The sequence below is a fragment of the Hemitrygon akajei genome, chromosome 3, assembly GCF_048418815.1.
Source record: "Hemitrygon akajei chromosome 3, sHemAka1.3, whole genome shotgun sequence".
Classification (NCBI taxonomy): domain Eukaryota; kingdom Metazoa; phylum Chordata; class Chondrichthyes; order Myliobatiformes; family Dasyatidae; genus Hemitrygon; species Hemitrygon akajei.
In genome coordinates, this window is record NC_133126.1 from 114,236,496 (window position 1) to 114,257,179 (window position 20,684).

The following is a 20,684-nucleotide window of genomic DNA, read 5'->3' on the forward strand; positions in this document are numbered from 1 at the left end:
TTCTCCGTGCTTCCACGCCCATTTTCAATCGATTATGATTGCGTACGGCACCCCACTTCACAAATAACAGATAATCAGTTCCGGAGTGGCCGCTGCAAGCTGCGTTGCGCCGCCATCTTGATTCAAATTATATGTTATATGTTCCTTCCCCACGGGTGATACCAAAAATGTTAGGTGAGTCACGAGTAGCAATGGCTAAGGGTTCCAAAGCAATATCAAATAGTAGAGGACTTAAAGGACAGCCTTGCTCGTGCCACGAAACAGCTGAAAAAAGGGAGATCTTTGATTATTGGTAAGAACCGAAGCCAAAGGCTTATAATATATTAATTTAATCCATGATATAAATGTCGAACTAAAATTAAAATTCTGCAGCGTATTAAATAAATATGGCCATTCAACTCTGTCAAACGCTTTTTCAGCATCTAAGGAAATGACACGTTCTGGGATTCTAGAAGAAGGAGTGTAAGCTATATTAATTAATTTTCTAATGTTAAATGATGAATAACGATTTTTAATAAATCCGGTCTGGTCCTCAGAAATAATTTGAGGTAATATATTTTCCAATCTAGTGGCTAAACTTTTGGTAAAAATCTTGGAATCCATATTCAGCAAAGATATAGGCCGATAGGATGCACATTCAATAGGGTCTTTATCTTTTTTGAGAATTAAAGAAAAAATGGAGGCATCATAAAAAGATTGTGGTAGTTTTCCTACAGTTAATGCGTCCTTAAAAATTTTACATAACTAAGGAGAGAGTATAGAGGAAAAAGATTTAAAGAATTCTGCAGTATAACCGTCCGGACCAGGAGCTTTACCTGAATTCATTGAAAAAATAGCCTCTTTTATTTCGATTTCCATAATAGGTGCATCTAATGATACACAATCCTCAGCTGTTAATTTTGGGATATTCAGTTTCTCTAAAAATTCATCCATTATGGAAGAATCATCAGAAAATTCTGATTGATATAGAGAATTATAAAAATCTTGAAAGGCTTTATTTATCTCTTTATGATCAGTCGTCAAAGTGCCATTTCATTTATGAATCTTAATGATCTGCCGTTTAACCGAAGTTTTCAATTGATTAGCCAATAATTTACCAGCTTTGTCCCCATGTATATAAAACTGAGTTCTAGATTTAATTAACTGATTTTCAATCAAAGAGGATAATAACAAACTGTGCTCCATTTGAAGTTCAACTCTTTTTATAAAGTTCTTTACTAGGGGTTACAGAGTAAGTCTTACCAATTTCTTTAATTTTATTAACCAATATGAGTACTTCAGTGTTAATTCGTTTTCTGACTCCAGCAGAGTATGAAATAATCTGTCCATGGATAAATGCTTTAAAAGTGTCCCATAATATTCCACTAGAAGTCTCTTCTGTAAAGTTTGTTGAAAAAAACAAATCAATTTGTTTAATAAAGTTGAGAAAGTCTGAATCCTGAAGTAGAGTTGAACCGCCATGATTTAACACTTGAGGATGAATCCGTTTTCTTAATAGATAGCGTCAAAGGTGTATGATCAGAGATAGTAATAGAGTCATAGGTAACTATGTCACTGTCACGGATTCAGCAACAATAAATATATAAGTGAGGCAGGGTTTTTTTTTATAACAAATAAAACATTTATTAAACACTGAAAAACAAACCCCCAAAAAGTAAGCAAATGACTAACGCAACCGGAAATCAGCTGCTGTGCGGCAGCTTAAACAGTTCTTAAAAGAATAAAGTGAAAACAGTTCTTAAAGCGATGTTGCAAAAACAGTTCTTCAAAGTAGTACTGCAAAAGTTCAAAATGCTTACAGTCCATTAAAGGAGAGACTTTTTAGACGATTTAAATTCTCTTTTACGTCGTGTTGCTGCGGTTCCCAGTCGATCTGTACTTTTCCCGGAGAATTTACGAAGATGAAAGTGAAACGGCTTAAAGGCACTGACCTTTCCTTGACAAAACTGTACCCAAACCCTTTCTGCTATATTTCGCAGGGGTTACCAGAGGGATAGCCAACAAATTCCTTCCGAATGAGGACCAAACAAGGTCGAACCTGTTTCACTGTCGAAATTAACTTTCCTCGATCTTTTAGCTCCAGAACTCCGATCTTCACTCTCCACTGATTTTTAACTGGCAGTATTATAAAAAAACTGCTGGCAATGACCTTTTGAACTTTAGGCATTAAATAAAACTCCACCTTTCAACCAAACTGCGTCATAATATTGGACCACGCAGTGGCATGGAGTCAAAATGGCAAATCCAGCCACGAACTGCCCCTCCTCACAGGGAGGGATCCTCCTTTTATACCCTGTAAAAAAAAACCTGTCACATGATCTGTACTGGCGGGAAAATGACGTCACTCCACCATCACAAGACCACTACCTTAAGTCCAGTATAGCTTCAACGCCACTGTCACGTGACAAGTACAAGATACCCACGGGTACGTAACACAATCAATAACGTCTGTAAGTAAACGAGAATCAAAAAGAAATAGTCAATTCTTGAGTAATTATGATAAACATGAGAAAAAATATGAAAATTCTTTATCCATGGGGTGCAGAAATCGCCAAATTTCAGAGATTCCAGAATCAACCATAAAGGAGCTAATGAGAGAGGCCGATTTATTCGGAAGAACCTGAATGGACTTAGATCTGTCCATCGAGGGAATTAGACTGCAGTTAAAATCCCCACCCATTATCAACATATACTCATTGAAATTAGGAAAGAATGTAAATAAACACCTAAAAATTCGGGACATCAATATTTGGAGCATAAACATGATCTAAAACAGCTTTTTGGTTAAAAAGTAAACCAGTAAGGAGCAAAAATCTACCTTGTGGGTCTGAAGTTGTTTCATAATGTATCAAAGAGGTTGAGGAATTTATAAAAATGGAAACGCCTCTTACTTTAGCTTGAGAATTCGAATGATACTGTTGTCCCTTCCAAAAGCTAAAAAAAGTTGACTATCCTCCTTCCTCACATTAGTCTCTTGTGCAAAGATAATATTAGCATTCATTCTGTGGAATACTTTAATTTTTTTTTCGTTTAATTGGATGATTTAAACCATTTGTATTCCAAGAAACAAAGTTAATAATCTTATCCATGTTGCTAATATTTATCGTAGTAAACGCACCAGGTTAAACAGAAAGTAAACTCATGAATCCGGAAGAGGAGAGCAGGTTCAAAGAGGAACCGGAAGTTGCGACACTTCAGCCATTTTGGTAGTTTCATGTCAGCCCATGAAGGGAAAACTAGGCCAAAAGCAAAAGAGAAACCCCCTTACCCCCACCCACGAAAACCCAAGAAAAAGCCAGAGAGAGGCAAGCAGGCAAACTAACACTTAATTTTACCCCCATCTCTCAAGACTGTAACTCAGGGAAAAAAAAAGAAAAAAAAGACACAAATCATCCATATCCAAAAAAATGTAAAGGGTTAGTATAACAGAAATAAGACTATAAAATTGATATTATTAAAAAAAAGACAAGATTAAGAAAAAAAGAAGAAAAATAACCAAACTGTTAAAACCTAACAGGATAGCGTTATACTAATATTTCGAAAGACCAGCAGACTAGTTCAGACACACCGGAACGGATGTGAAGTGTCCAAGAACTGAGGTCTTATGGGAAGAAGAAACGACATCTTGGAAAGAGAAATTTTTTTTAAAAAGACTAAATACTTCAGCATAAAAGATATAAGGCAAAAATGTATTCAAACTTAAAAACATTTAATTAGTAGCTTTCAAAATCAACAGAATAATAATAAAAAAAGTTTTGAAATAAACCAAAAACAGATCTTTACTTAAACGTGTAAAAAATAATTACACTATCAGTGATCCCATAAGGATCTTCAAATTATGAAAGGTCCGAACCTATAGGCTAATTATTAACTTAAAGGAAAAAGCCAAAACAATAAAAAGCCATTAAAAATGGATAATAAAAATACAATACGTTAATCAATTCGTAGTAGAAAGATGCTGTTCCTTGAGAAATCTTTGGGCATCAGCTGGAGATTTAAACCGCCAACGAGAATCATCGGGAAGAACGACTCTTAGTTGCGCTGGAAATAACAGCACTTGTTTGTAGCCTTTCTGATAGAATTCCATTATAACCAGTTTAAAAGCCATTCTTTCCCTCAGAACTGCAGGGCTATAATCTTCCAGAATACGAAACTTGAAATCTTGAAAGTTGATCACACCCTTGTGTCAGGCAGCTTGAATCAGGTGATCTTCAATATGAGCATAGTGAAGCCGGGGAATTACTGGCCGTGGTCTCTCACCTGGAGCTGGTTTTAAGCGAGAAATGCGGTGTGTGCGGTCGATCACTGGAGGGGTATCCAGAACATCTGAGCTGAAGACATCCATTAAGAATTTAGAGAAAAATTCAGCCGGATCTCCCTTCTCAACATTTTCCAGGAGCCTGATTATCAGCAGGTTCTGTCTTCGAGATTGATTTTCAAGATCAGTAAGTTTGGATTTGTAACATTCCAGTACTTGAGAAGTCGAAGACAGCTTTTGTTCCTAAGTTTCAATTTTACGATCTCTCTGGCGGGTGGTTTCTTCAAGAGCTGAAATTCTTGCTGCTTGTTGTTAAATTTCTGATTTAAGTGATGAAGACTTGCGTCGACTGGCTTTAAAGTTTCATCAAGCTGAGAAAACTTTGGACCGAGCTTATCCTCCAGTCTCTCATCCATAAATTTCCCAATTACATCCAGAGTTAACGGTTCTTTAGTTGGTCTCGCCTCTTTAGTTTCTCGTGATCTCCTAGCCATTTTGACGAGTCAAAAAAAAATTCAAAAAGTCGAAAAGTATATCTTAAATATCAACCCCTTTAGTGTAGGTATAAATAAGTCAGTTACGGGGTGATTGCAGGTAAAAAGTAAAAGGATTGGAGCGAAGCCTAATATAGCCTTACCCCATGAGCACCATCTTGAGAGTCAGTTCTAGTCTCACCCAACCTTAGTGATAAATGCCCTCTTGCATTTACCCTATCTATGCCCCTCATGATTTTGTATACTTCTATCAAATCCCTCCTCAGTCTTCTAAATCCTAGGGAATAAAGTCCTACCCTATTCAACCTTTCCCCATAACTCAGGTCCTCAAGTCCCAGCAACATTCTTGTAAATTTTCTCTGCACTCTTTCAATTTTATTTATATCTTTCCTTTAGGTAGGTAACCAAATCTGCATACAATACTTCAAATTAGGTCTTGTACAATTTCAACATAATATCCCAACTCCTATACTCAACAAATTGATTTATGAACACCAATGCGCTCAAAGCTTTCTTTACACCCTATCCACCTGAGATGCCACTTTCAAGTAATTAAGGACCTGTATTCCCAGATCCCTTTGTTCTACCACACTCCTCACTGTGGAAGACCTACCCTGGTCGGTCCTTCCAAAGTGCAACACCTGTCTGGATGCAAAGTGTTCCCCTACGCAAACTTCTGTCACCGGCCCTGTCTCACTCCCTACTGGGAGAGCTAGTATCGCACTCTCTATTTGGGACTTCTGTCACCGTCCTGTCTCACTCCCTACTGGGAGAGCTAGTATCGCACTCTCTATTTGGGACTTCTGTCACCGTCCTGTCTCACTCCCTACTGGGAGAGCTAGTATCGCACTCTCTGTTTGGGACTTCTGTCACCGGCCCTGTCTCACTCCCTACTGGGAGAGCTAGTATCGCACTCTCTATTTGGGACTTCTGTCACCGTCCTGTCTCACTCCCTACTGGGAGAGCTAGTATCGCACTCTCTATTTGGGACTTCTGTCACCGGCCCTGTCTCACTCCCTACTGGGAGAGCTAGTATCGCACTCTCTATTTGGGACTTCTGTCACCGGCCCTGTCTCACTCCCTACTGGGAGAGCTAGTATCGCACTCTCTATTTGGGACTTCTGTCACCGTCCTGTCTCACTCCCTACTGGGAGAGCTAGTATCGCACTCTCTGTTTGGGACTTCTGTCACCGTCCTGTCTCACTCCCTACTGGGAGAGCTAGTATCGCACTCTCTGTTTGGGACTTCTGTCACCGGCCCTGTCTCACTCCCTACTGGGAGAGCTAGTATCGCACTCTCTATCTGGGACTTCTGTCACCGGCCCTGTCTCACTCCCTACTGGGAGAGCTAGTATCGCACTCTCTATTTGGGACTTCTGTCACCGTCCTGTCTCACTCCCTACTGGGAGAGCTAGTATCGCACTCTCTGTTTGGGACTTCTGTCACCGGCCCTGTCTCACTCCCTACTGGGAGAGCTAGTATCGCACTCTCTGTTTGGGACTTCTGTCACCGGCCCTGTCTCACTCCCTACTGGGAGAGCTAGTATCGCACTCTCTATTTGGGACTTCTGTCACCGGCCCTGTCTCACTCCCTACTGGGAGAGCTAGTATTGCACTCTCTATTTGGGACTTCTGTCACCGGCCCTGTCTCACTCCCTACTGGGAGAGCTAGTATCGCACTCTCTGTTTGGGACTTCTGTCACCGGCCCTGTCTCACTCCCTACTGGGAGAGCTAGTATCGCACTCTCTGTTTGGGACTTCTGTCACCGGCCCTGTCTCACTCCCTACTGGGAGAGCTAGTATCGCACTCTCTGTTTGGGACTTCTGTCACCGGCCCTGTCTCACTCCCTACTGGGAGAGCTAGTATCGCACTCTCTGTTTGGGACTTCTGTCACCGGCCCTGTCTCATTCCCTACTGGGAGAGCTAGTATCGCACTCTCTGTTTGGGACTTCTGTCACCGGCCCTGTCTCACTCCCTACTGGGAGAGCTAGTATCGCACTCTCTGTTTGGGACTTCTGTCACCGGCCCTGTCTCACTCCCTACTGGGAGAGCTAGTATCGCACTCTCTATTTGGGACTTCTGTCACCGGCCCTGTCTCATTCCCTACTGGGAGAGCTAGTATCGCACTCTCTATTTGGGACTTCTGTCACCGTCCTGTCTCAGTCCCTACTGGGAGAGCTAGTATCGCACTCTCTATTTGGGACTTCTGTCACCCGCCCTGTCTCACTCCCTACTGGGAGAGCTAGTATCGCACTCTCTATTTGGGACTTCCACGTACTGATTAAGGAAACTTTCCTCAACACATTAGACAAATTCTTTCTTATCCAGCCCTTATACTGTATGGGAGTTCCAACCAGTATGTGGAGTGTTAAAATCACTGATCACAACTTTGTTTCTTGCAATGGTCTGCAATCTGTCTACAAATTTGCTCCTTTAATTCCTGTAGACTGTTGCGTGGTCCGTAATATCCCATTAACATGGTCATATGTTTCTTATTCCTCATTTCTACCCTGAAAGCCTCACTAGATGAGCTTGCCACTCTATTCTGACATTTTCCCTGGCTGGTAATACCATTCGTCCTGCTCTATCACATCTAAAACAAAAGAAACCCAGTGCATTGAGCAGCCAGTGTTGTCCCTTCTGAAACCAAGTCTCACTAATGGCTGAAATGTTATATTTCCACATGGTGATCCATGCCCTAAGCTCATCTGCCTTTCCTACAATCCTCCTTGCATTGAAATACTGTATGTGCAGCTTGGAACATTAGTCCCACTATGCTCTTCCTTTTGATTCCTGTCTTTGTATGCAGTCTCAACAGCATCTTTCTCACAACCACTCCTCTATCTGTTCTGGCCCTCTGGTTCCCATCCCCCTGAAACTCTAGTTTTAAACCCCCTCCCTGCAGCACTGGCAAACCTTCCTGCTAGGTTATTAGTCCCTTTCCAGTTCAGGTGCAAACCGTCCCTTCTGTACAGATTCCACTTCCCCTGGAAGACAGCCCAATTATCTAAAAATCTGAAGCCCTTCTTCTTGCACCTTCTCCTTATCCACATTTTAAGCTGTATGATCTTCCTATTTCTGGCCTGACTAGCGCATGGCATGGGTAGAAATCCAGAGACCAGAATCCTGGGGGTTCTGCCCTTTAACTTAGCACCTAACTCTCTGAACTCATCTCTTCACCCTATATACTGTATATGCATTATATAACCTCTTCACCCCTCCTACCTGTATTATTAGTACAGATGTGGATGTGGACCATGACCTCTGGCTGCTTACCTTCCCACATAGGATTGCTGTGGAATCGATCAGAGATGTCCCTGACCCTGGCACCCAGAAGGCGAAATACCAACTGGGTATCTCATTCTCATCCACAGAACCTCCTTTCTGTTTCCCTAACCAATGAATTACAGCTCGTCTCTTCTCCTCCCCTTCCTTTCTGAGCTGTAGAGACCTGACCGCTGTACCTTTCCTCTGCTAGGTCATCTTCCCCCAACTGTATCCAAAACAGTAAACCTGTTGCTGAGTGGAACGACCACAGGGGAACTCTACACTTCCTGCCTATCCCCTTTCCCCCTCCTTACAGTCACCTAGTTACCTGTGACCTGCACCTTGGTGTAACTGTCCTGTCTACCAATTCTGCATCCTGCCGAATGATCTCTGTTTTATCCAGTTCCAGCTCTATCTTAACTCAGTCTGTTAGAAGCTGCTGCTGGGTGCACTTCTTGCAGGAGTAGTCATCAGGGCCACTGAAAGTCTCCCTGCCTTCCCACGTCCCACAAGAGGAGCATTCTGCTATCCTGCCTGGCATCCCCACTGTACTATACGTGCAAAAAGAGAACAAAGAATCAGTTACCAAAACAATCTACCTCTTTTTGCTGAAGCCTTAGTGAGCCGGAGCCTCAACTGCCCGTTTACACAATGGCCACACCGCTTAAACCTAGCTTCTTTGTATTGGGCCTTGCCAAGTACCTTATTATGCACTACCCAAAGTCTCCTTGGAAGGGTGGTATGCAAAAATGTGCTAACTGCCTCTCACTTCTATTGAATTTTCTTTCCCTCTACACAATGCAATGTCTCCTTGGAAACTGGCGCATAATGGAAACTGGAGACCGCTTCCTTCATTTAAACTCTGTCCCTTCATGCAATCCAATGTCTCCTCAGAATCTATGGCGGCAAAATGTTACAGTGATTGTCCAGAACTTAAATGTTTGCTGAGCTCCAAATTTCAAAGCTTTGCATTTGTGATGACTTAATACTTACCATTTATTTTCATTTATTGAAATTAAATATAAGGTTTGTGGTATTAATAAGAATGGAACCGAGGACAAGGTTGTGAGAAATATCTCAAAGCTTTACATTGTTTTGAAAGAATAGATTTCAAAAACACCATGAAGGTTTATACTTCCACCTGAAGCAATCTATGAATATTGCCGTTCTAGTCCAGCAACATAAGACCATCATTCAGGTGGACATGAGTGCAAGTGGAACATTTCATTAACAGTTTTCATATTTAAATACCTAGTTATTCTTAAGATGGTGAAAGTGTATAAGATGATGAGAGGCATTGATTGTGCAGATAGCCAGTGGCTTTTCCCAGAGTTGAAATGGCTAACACGAGGGGGCATAATTTTAAGGTGCTTGGAAGTAGGTACAAGGGGGATGTCAGGGCTAAGTTTTTCACAGAGAGTGGTGAGTGCATGGAATGCACTGCCAGCGAAGGCGGTAGAGGCGGATACAATAGGGTCTTTTAAGAGACTCTTCGATAGGTACGTGGAGCTTAGAAAAATAAAGGTCTATGCTGTAGGGATATTCTAGGCAGTTTCTTGAGTAGATTATGTGGTCGGCACAACATTATGGGCCAAAAGACCTGTAATGTGCTGTAGATTTCTATGTTAAGATTGTTCTTTACACACTGCACCTCTTTGAGAGGTGTCATTGACATGCTGCTGTGAGCACATCACAAAAACAAAATGGAGGCCAGCAGGTGCTCGAATTTACTATGCTTGTTTAACACAACAAATCAGGCTGCTTATTTTTAGTTTGACAACATATTCATTTACTATTTATTTGCAGTAATAATAATTTTACATATATTTCAAATATGTAATCTACAAGTAGCCCATGTTTTTCTCTTCTTCCCAGGTATACCATGACAGTGAAGAAGGACAGAGATATGTCCAATTCTATCAACTTTCAGATTTCCCTTATGTGTCCATACTAGACCCCCGCACTGGTAAGCATCTTTTAAGATGTAATATTCTAAAACACTTTTGAAAACAGAAATTTGTGTTTTATTTGTTAACCAAGGCATTTTACAGTCATATTTGCTTTGTGAGTAGAAGCACTTTGCTATTTATGATGAGAATGATGGTTTTATACTTTTTGCAACATTTCACCTGTGTCTGTGTTGCTCTGCACAGTGTCTTCACAAGAGCTCTTCAAAAGCTGATGTTATAGCTTATTTTAACTTAACAATTCTTTGATTCAGCCACAGCTGTCATTCCAATCTGAAACCCTTAATGATATTTGGTACTTTGTACTAAAATGCGTCCTTTATGCAGGATAGAAATAAATAGGCAATTTAGTAGAATTGTTTAAAAAAAACAAGAGAAAATCTGCAGATGCTGGAAATCCAAACAGCACACACAAAATGCTGGAAGAACTCAGCAGGCCAGGCCGGGGAAAAAAGTACTATTGACGTTTTGGGCTGAGACCCTACGGCAGGACTGGAGGAAAAAAAGGATGAGGAGTAGGTTTAAAAGCTGGGGGGAAGGGAAAGGTGAAACCGCGAGAGGGAGGGATGAAGTAAAGAGCCAGAAAGTTGATTGGTAAAATAAATACAGGGCTGGAGAAAGGAGAATCTAATAGGAGAGAACAGAAGGCCATGAAAGAAAGAAAAGGGGGAAGAAATACCAGAGGGAGGCAATAGACAGCCAAGGAGATACGGTGAGAGAATAATGAAAGGGGGGATGGGGTCACATTATTGGAAGTTTGAGAAATTGATGTTCATGCCATCAGGTTGGAGGCTACTGAGACAGATTATACAGTGTTGTTCCTCTGACCTGACTGACCTCATTGTGACAGTAGAGGAGACCATGGATTGACATAATCGGAATGGGAAGTGGAATTAAAACTGGGAGATCTCACTTTTTCTGGTGGATGGAGCGTAGGTGCTCAGTGAAGAGGTATCCCATTCCATGTCAGGTCTCCCCAACATATGGGAGGCCACACCGAGAGCACCAGCCGTGGTATGTGACCCCAACAAACTCGCATGTGAAGTGTTGCCTCACCTGGAAGGACTGTTTGGGGCCCTGAATGGTAGTGAGGACGAATTGTAGGGACAGGTGTAGCACTTGTTCCGCTTGCAAGGGTAAGTGCTAGGAGGGAGATCAATGGGGAAGCACGGATGGACAAGGGAGTCGTGTAGGGAGCAATCCTTGTGGAAAGCAGAAAGTAGGGAGGAGAAAAAGATGTGTTTGGTGGTGGGATCCCGTTGAAAATGGCGGAAGTTCTGGAGAATTGTGTGCTGGACATGGAGGCTGGGGGGGTGGTAGGTGAGGACAAGAGGAACCCTATCCCTGGTAGGGTGGCGGAAGGAAGGGGTAAGAGCAGACGTGCATGAAATGGAAGAGATACGGTTGAGGGCAGTGTTGATGGTGGAAGAAGGGAAGCCCCTTTGAAAAAGGAGGACATATCGTTATGGAAGGAAAAGCCTCATTCTGAGTGCAGACGTGGCAGAGACAGAGGAATTGAGAGAAGGGGATGGCATTTTTACACCTAACTGGATGGGAAGATGTATAGTCCAGGAAGCTATAAGAGTCTGTGGGTTTATAATAGACATCAGTAGATAAGCTGTCTCCAGACAGTGAGATCGAGAAAGGGGAGGGTGGTGTCGTAATTGGACCAGGTAAATGGTCTAGCGTGTTCCTGCTCCACTGAACTCATATCTGCGTACCTCGGGCTCTGTTTTATCCCCCCTAGTTCAGTCTCTTCCTACTTACATCCATGGCACTTCACATGCTCTGGATTTTTTCAATGATTTCAAGTTCCTTGGCCCCCATCATCTTATTTTCACTATGGATGTCCAGTCCCTATACACGTCCCTCCCTCACCAGGAAGGCCTCAAAGCTCTCCATTTTCTTCTGCACACCAGACCCAACCACTCCCCTCCACCCCCACTCTCCTCCATCCAGTGGAGCTTGTCCTCACTCTTAAAGCTTTTCTTTCCAGAATGAGGATGGCCTCCTTTTTCAAAGAAAGCGGCTTTTCTTCTTCCACCATCAACACTGCCCTCAACCGCATCAACCGATTGTCTGTGCATGACAATTTCCTTCTGCTCTGGTGAGTGCGCACCCAATCTTTCCTGACTCCTCCAACTCCACTTCTTTTGGAGGATACAACACTGGCAAATGCCAGGACATCAGGGACTCTTTTAAGCCCACAGGTTGTCTGCCACCTGCTGCAGAACACTCAGCCACCCCTGAAGGGTGTGAAGTCAATAAATTAATTTGTTGCTTCAACAGCACGTACATGCGCTCGAACAGCCCTGCTGCTTGTGGGTAGTATGGGCTGTGGAACACCCGCAAAATGCTGGACTCTGCAGCCAACTCCTGGACTTTGGGTACTGCAAAATTGGAGCCATTGTCAAATTGGATCTCCCAGGGAACCCCATACATGGATGACGAGTGTTGCAGACCTTTTATTGTGCTTTCCTGGTCAGCATGGCACCAACACCAGGGCAGTGTGCAGTTGTCTTCTTTCTTTATCAATCTTTTTAGTAATTAAAAAAGTACATACAGGTTTCCCCCGCAATCCGAAGATAGAGCGTTCCGATGAAACCGTTTGTAATCCGAAATATCGTAAAGCGAAGAAGCAATTACCATTAATTTATATGGGAAAAATTTTTGAGCGTTCCCAGACCCAAAAAAAACCTACCAAATCAAAGTAAATAACACATAAAACCTAAAATAACACTAACATATAGTAAAAGCAGGAATGATATGATAAATTTACAACCTATATAAAGTAGAAATATTGTAGGTACGGTGTAGTTTCACTTATCAAACTCGGGAAGGCAGCAAGCCAAAATCGATTTGGAGAAAAAAAATTGTCACGTACACACGTGCGCAAACAACTGCCCGCACAAGGCTTCACGGTCATGGTAGTCTTTCTCAGGGTAAACACATGTATAAAGCGGGCGTCTTTTTTTCGTAAAATTGAAAATCCTCTTTGGTTAGTGAAAACAGGTACTGATGTAAGTCTTTTGTAACAGCGAGTTGTCGTAAAGCGAACGTTCGAAAAGCGGGGGCCACCTGTATATACAAACGAGGAGAATTATCTCAAATATCATATCGATAACAATTCATATAAAAGGTAAAATAAACATTATCAAGATCATACATAGTATTAATCTAATAGTATATAATAAAAATAAGATAATTAATTCTCCTCTCATTATTCCATAAAAAGAAAAAAGTTAAAGAAACTTCTATAATTTTCATATACATAAAAAAAAACTCTATTCTCTATAAACAAAAAAAAAAGAGGGGAAAAAAGGGACTGGGCAGCCCATATTGAGAGTAAAAGCAAGAAAAAAGGGAAACTTTCTGATTAAATCCAAAGTATCAAGAAAGTAACTGGAAGAGCAATAAATCAAACCATATGAAAATATTGAACAAAAGGTCGCCAGATTTCTTCAAATTTAAAGGATGTATCAAATGTCCGGCTTCTTATTTTCTCTAAACTTAGACAGGACATAATGGAGATAAGCCAATGAATAACAGTAGGTGGATTAGAGTCCTTCTATTTAAGCAAAATGGCTCTCCTAGCCAGTAAAGTTGTAAAAGCTATTATCCATTGAGCAGAAACAGGAATATATCCTGCTTCCAGTGGAGTGATCCCAAAAATTGCTGTAAGTAAATTCAGTTGTAGGTCCAAATTCAAGACTTTTGATAAAGTTTTAAAAACTTTTTTCCAAAAAATTATCTATCTTGATACAAGACCAAAACATGAGAGTTAAAGTAGCCACCTCAATATTACATCTGTCTCAAATAGGATTAATATTGGGAAAGATACAGGCTAATTTATCCTTTGACATATGTGCCTCATGCACTACCTTGAACTGTATCAAGGAATGGCAGGCACAAATAGATGAAGTATTTACCAAATGAAAAATTTTATCCCATTGATTATCTGAAAGTGACTCTCAAAATTCCAGTTCCCACGCAGCTTTAATTTTATCGTTAGATACCTTTTGCAAATTCAATAACTATTTATAAATTATAGCTATATAATTTTGACCACATACCAATTCTTGGTCTGCAGTGGCAGAGGCCCCACATAATCTACTTGCCATACCTGTCCAGCTCCCATGCCCTTTCAGATGCATCTTGAGGGTCCCACTGTCCAGCATCTGGGCTTAATCTGCAGGCAGGTAGGGCCTCATCAAACGTCAATGCCACCTCAAGCATCTGCCCATTTCCTTGCTCACCTCTTCCAAATGCCTGCTCTACTGGTGTGCCCATACTGCTAGGCACCCGCTGTTGTTCTGTTTGGAAAATACTGCGGCTGGCAATATCTGTGCTGTTCGATTGGCAGCGGCATTATATATTTCCTCTTCAGTGCCCCGAGAGGTGTGGACGTCGACACGTTAAACTGTGATTTGGTGTTGATATGCGTTCTCCTAGGTGCGTTCCCAATAAGAGTGCCCCCAGAAGGGTTGCCTCTGCACCTTCCACCATGCCAAAGAGGCATTCACACCGCCATGCCATTAGCCACTGCCCGCAAGTTGGTGCAGATCTTCACGGGTCCTGTTGCCTTCTAGAAAGCTCAGCTCAGCCAATTGACTGGATATTCCCCCCAGTTCGCCTTCTTGGGTAGTGACCATCCTGATGTATCGTGGAAAACAGCAGCCTTTCACTGCTGTTTACCGCTCCTCCAACGGTTGGAGCCGTCAGTATTAGGCCTGCATAGGTGGGCACCTCCTACTCTCTATCCAGCTAACAGGAATCGCCTGTCACTTGTATCCAACTCATCACCTGCAGCCCATGTAAACCCAGCTTTCATTCACAGCCCCTGTTTACTCATCGAACCAGCCAGCCTCAACCAGTTCCTTCAAGCCTTCAGTTACCTTGTTGCCTTGACATGTTAAGTATCTGTTCTCTCTTGCTTTGTGGCTATTAGTGGCTTGTTACTTTGCAGTTTATTAGTTAAAATATCATCTATTTCTAAATTATCTCCACTACTATACTTTTGGATCAAACTCCTGACAAGAAAGACTGGGCCACATTCACTGCATTTTGTAGGATGTGCCATTCAGAGACTTTGGTGTTTCCATACCAGGCTGTGATGCATCCAGTCAATATACTCTTCACCACACATCTGTAGAATTTTGTCAAAGTTTGAGTTGCCATTTTGAATCTTTGCAAGTTCCTAAGGAAATAGAGGTGCTGCCACCCTTTTTTTTTGTAATTGTACTTATGTGTAATGCCCAGAACAATGATAACACTGAGAAATTTAAGGTTGCTGATCCTCTCCACCTCTGATATCTCGATGAGGACTGGCTCATGGATCTCTGATTTCCTCCTCCTGAAGTCAGTAATTAGCTGCTTGGTCTTGCTGGCATTGAGCAAGAGGTTGTTGTTGTGGCACCACCGAGCCAGATTTCCAGTCTCTCTCCTTTATGCTGATTCATCACCAACTTTGATTAGGCCCACGACAGTGGAGCTGTTAGCAAATTTAAATACTGCATTGGAGCTACACTTAGCCACACAGTCATAATTGTAAAATGAGTAGAGCAAGGGGACTAAGTACATAGCCTTGTGGTGCATCTGCTGATGGAGATTGTGGAGATGATGTTGTTGCCAATCTGAACTGACTGGGGTCTGCAGGTGAGGAAATTAAGGATCCAATTGCACAAGGAGATATTGAGGCCAAAGCCTTGAAGTTTATTGATTAGTTTTGAGGGGATGATATTATTGAATGCTGAGCTGTAGTTGATAAAGAGCATCCTGATCTATGCATTTTTGCTGTCCACATGTTCCAGGGGTGAGTGAAATGGCATCTGCTGTGGACCTATTGAGCTGGGAGGGAAATTGGAGCAGATTCAAGTCACTTCTCAGGCAGGAATTGATATGTTACATCCTCTGAAAACACTTCATCACAGTGGATGTAAATGCTACTGCACAATAGTTATTGAGGCAGGTTACCAGGTTCTTCTTCAGCACCGGTATGATTGAAGCAGGTGGGTACCGCAGTCTGGCAAAGCGAGAGGTTAAAGAGATCAGTGAACACTTCAGCCAGTTGATCAGCACAGGTCTTTAGTACTCGGCCAGGTACCCGCTCTGGGCCAGAGGCTTTCTGTGGGTTCGTTCTCCTGATGGGTGCTCGCACATGGTTCTCAGATACTGAAATCTCAGGATCACTGGGGGCTGTGGGAAATTGTGATGTTTTGATGGTCAAAGAGAACATCGAAGACTAGAAGACATTGAGTTTATCATCTGGAGGTGAAGCCCTGTTGACACCATTGTCACTTGACCACAGCTGTGACACATCCTTTGACCTTGGGGCACCTACCACTGCTCAAATTTTCTTAGCACACTTCTGTAATCCTTGTGCGGCAGGGGTGTGACCGTAGTTAGTGATGCTTGGTTGAAAGAATTCACACTTGTTGCATTTTTCTCCTAGCCCATAATTTTCAAATCTTTTTAACACTGTTTTGAGATTTTGGAGATGATCCTTGACATCTTTACCAGTAACAAATGATGTTATCCAAGTAACACTGAGTACCTGAACAGCCTTGCAGCACCTGTTCCGTAGCTTACTGCCAGAGCACAGTTGCAGATGCTGCACCAAAAATTAGACTATTATAGCAATAGCCCTTGTGAGTGTTTGTGGTGAGAATCACTTTGGGTTCTTCTTCCATCTCCATCTGTAGCTGGGCCTCATCTAAATCCACTTTGCTGAAATACAATACAAATACTATATTGTCACCAAACAATTGGTACTAGAGCGTACAATCATCACAGTGATATTTGTTTCTGCGCTTCGCGCTCCTTGAAGTACGAAAGAAAATGGTGGGCAGAAGGATCCTAAAGCCCCTCTGCTTCAATCTGACCAGCAGCCCAGCTCTTTTCCCACACTTCCTCGATAATTTGTGCATCTTTCCAGATTTCCATCGATGCAGTGTGTTGTTGGCAGGTTCACCAACCTTTGAGGTTGGTGAACGCGTCCTGCGGGGATCGATCAGCAGGTCGCGTTGTCGGGTGCTCCAGGTCAGGCCGAGTGCCACTTACAATTGTCGGGGGCCCGGGCTGTCGATCGGGTCAGGCCCCGAAGCCGACACTTAATCCTGGAGGTCCGGACTGCCGGCTGAAACAAGTCCATGAACTGTGTCACGGTTGCAGAGGCCTCCGCTCCAGCCGAGCCCCGGGCTCGATTTCCGAGGTCGGCAGTGGAGGCCTCACTTCTGGAAGCTGTGGATAGCCACCAATGAGGCTCTACGGTGGTCGCTCCGGGGAAGCGTCTGGGTTATCTTGAGGTCTCCAACATCACTTCTCTGTGTTAGTTTGCTTCGGAGAGTTGCTGGTCGGAATGGGCCATTTCTCCAGGTGCTCCGACACGGTAGCAGGCCGCGGGTCTCTGGGAACGTGGTGGACCTCGGACCAGGCCTCGACAATCGGGTCCAGGTACGGTCTGGAGTTGAAGCAATTCTGGTGCGTTGATGATCTCCAGCTGGGTCAGTAACTTCGCCAGGGTGTTGTTGATCTTACTAGATGTAGCAAATCAGAGGTTTAGAAGGGTTTCTCGGGTATAGGATAGTGTAGAGGGCAGTTTGCTCGGCAGAGCACACGCAGAGTCGCCAGTTACCGGCGCCATCTTTTAAAAAAAAAAGGTTTTCCTCCAGAAAGGTTTGCAAAGGTATCTTCTATCCTGGGCAGAGGGTATTAATCTACTTTCAGTATTGGGCTGATAGTAACCTTAAAATCAACACCGATGCCGATAGACCCATTTTTCTTGGCCACTGGAGCCATTGGCGTTGCCCATAGACTGCACTCATCCTTGGAAAGAATTCTTTCAGCCTCCGTGCAATCTAGCTCACTGGCTACTTTATCATGGATGGTACCAGGAATTTGCTGGCCTTTGCAAAACTTGGGTGTGGCACTTGCGATGTTAGAGTTTTCCAATACCATCCTTGAACACTGCTGTGGCACCATCCAGTACCTTTCTTAATTCACTTCCAGCTGACTCTGTTACAGGGAATGTGGCATGCAAATAGTGGGTGGATCTCCAATCAAGTTTTAGTTGTCTCAGGCAATCATATCCCCACAATGCTGGCCCTCATGTTTTACCACATATAAGCCCAATGTGGCTTGTTGCTTGTTGTATTTCACTGTTACAAATATCATTCCCACAAGAGTTATCTTTTCTCCAGCATAAGTTCTTACTTGGCTACCTGCAGGCTTCAGTTCAGTTATCTTTGAAATGCTGTTTAAATTCTTTTTGTGGAATGACCGAAACAGCCAAGCCTTGTCCAATTCCATTTTAATTAATTTGCTGTTCACTTCTGGTGTCAGCCATATTGCTGGCCTATTGTTAGTTTTCATATTATAAATCTCAAGGTTATCCAATCCTTTGTCACTCTCATCATTATCAGATCTTTTTCATCAACCACACATAGATCAGGGGTCTTTTTGAAACTGCAGCTTTTTATTTGTTCATTTATTTGTCCTCTTGTCCATTTACTTTTTATTTGCCAAACATGCTCTTTGTATGTGTGTTATTTTATTGCATTTGCTGCAAGTTTTGTCTTTAAATTTGCATTGGCCTGATGTATCTGAGCCTCTGCCATAACGGTAACACAATTTGTTCAGCAAGGCTGGTTTCTGTTTAGACATTGCAATTTTGTTCACACTGACTCTCATTCCTGACTACAAATCAATTGCATCTCTGTCTGTTGTTTCCATTGATACAGTTATTTCAACTTCTCTTTTTAAATGTAAGTTGTGCTTCAGTTAAGAGCCGTTAATTAATTTTTTTTCTTGTAAGGTTCCACAAACTAAATGATTTTTCAGTGCATCATTAAGTCCATCACTGAACTGACAATGCACAGACAACGTCTTCAAAACTGATACTTGTTTTTCATTGGCTATTCCATTTTTAAAATGCTATTCCTTGTATACTCCTTCAGTATACAAAATCCATTTGCTTTTTATGCAATCGTACACGTCAGTCATACTGATGTAGCCAGTTGTTCCTGCTTTATTGCTAATTTAGTATTATTAACACCCGGTATCTGCTGTTTATGAGCCTTTTTTTTTAAACTCTATTGTCTCTGTCTTTTCTGAAGAGACACGTGCTGCACTTTTTTGTTACTTGACCATTTCTCACTGCACTTCAACAAATGTCTTAGGTTCTTTTAAAACTTCCTTATCTGTTACTCATTAAGTTCCAAAACTCCTAAACAGACAAGCTAATTGGAGGCAAAATGAGCCAGGAGATAAACATGTGTGCTTTGTTTTTACTTTAGCAAGGTATGTACGTATGAAATTGTTGTGTGACAATGTATGCCATTTTCATGCAGTACTTTTGCATATAACCCACATGGAATTATGTAAAAGAAATGTGATCTAAGTTACTTTGACCATCGAGTGAGTGTTGATGCCAGACAGGACAGTTTAAGTATCCCAGTTTTCAGACGTAATGGTCTCTAGAGTTTACAGAGAATGCTGCAAAAAACAAAAAAATCATCCTGAGAGCGGCAGTTTTTTATTTATTGAGGGAACAGCACAGAAAAGGCCCTTCTGGCCCTTTGAGCTGCGCTGCATTGCAACCCCCGATTTAACCCTAATCACAGGAGAATTTACAGTGATGGTACACCTTTGTTTTGTGGGAGGAAACCGGAGTACCCAGAGGAACGGGGAGAATGTGCAAACTCCTTGCAAGCAGCAGCGGGAATTGAACCTGGGCTGCCTGCACTATAAAGTGTTGTGCTTACCACTGCGCTACCGTGCTGCAACTTTGGTCTGCTTGAGGTATGTGAAGAACGATGAATAAGATAACTCTAAATATTCATGGTGAAAATCTAGTGTTTTCAATCATTGACAAGATATTTATTTTTAAAACATAATTTTCCATTGTCCAGCAATGAACCCACCCCATCTCCAATGATTTAATATTATTGGAGTCCTGGGGCGATGCAGCATGTAAATAGGCCCTTTGGTGCACTTGGTCTGTGCTAACTATCAATCATATTTTTCCAGTAATTCTGTTTTGATCTCCCCACATTCCCATCAGTTTACCCCAGATTCTACCACTCACCTGTAGATTAGGAGCAATTTACAGCAGCCAATTAACTTACTAACATGGATTTCTTTAGGATGTGGGAAGAAGCCAGAGCAGCTGGTCACAGGGAAAATGTGCAAACTACACACTGATAGCAACTGGGTTCAGGATTGAACCTTGCTCTCTGGTGCCTTGAGGTATCAGCTCTTCTAGCTGTACCACTGTTGGCAAAGTTCGGAAAATAAAAATTGGCTTGTAATTCTTTAAATTTGCTTTTCACTGGTTTCTCTCACCTTCCCACCCTCAATTCCTCTTTAGGTCAAAAATTAGTTGAATGGCGTAACCTGGATGTGAATTCGTTCCTGGAGCAGGTGACGGGATTTTTAACAGAACATGGGCTATTAGATGGACTCTCCTGTAGCCCACCAAAGAAGCGACTACGATCAGTAAGTGTGAAAAACGGCAGATGTTACATGGGTATCTCTGTGCAAAAGGCAATGAATGCAGTGAGGGATGGCCAATAGAGACATCTTTCAAAAAGAAAGAGAAAGCCAATGTCTGGGATGGGAGAAGAAGCACTGTGCGCTTCAGTGTCAGAAGTATAGGGACATAATAGTCGTACACTTTTTTTTATAATCCTTTATGTGATAA

The 20,684-nt window shown here is 42.3% G+C and overlaps 1 protein-coding gene across 4 annotated transcripts in view; it reads left to right on the top strand.

Annotated features, from left to right (window-relative positions):
• ubxn7 (UBX domain protein 7) overlaps positions 1-20,684 on the top strand; it is a 109,020-nt gene that overhangs the window by 53,637 nt on the left and 34,699 nt on the right. For all 4 annotated transcript variants that reach the window (XM_073040637.1, XM_073040635.1, XM_073040638.1 and 1 more), the window contains exons 7-8: positions 9,894-9,984; positions 20,352-20,479. In XM_073040637.1, the coding sequence (XP_072896738.1) occupies positions 9,894-9,984; positions 20,352-20,479 (219 nt within the window). The remainder of the gene's footprint in view (positions 1-9,893; positions 9,985-20,351; positions 20,480-20,684) is intronic.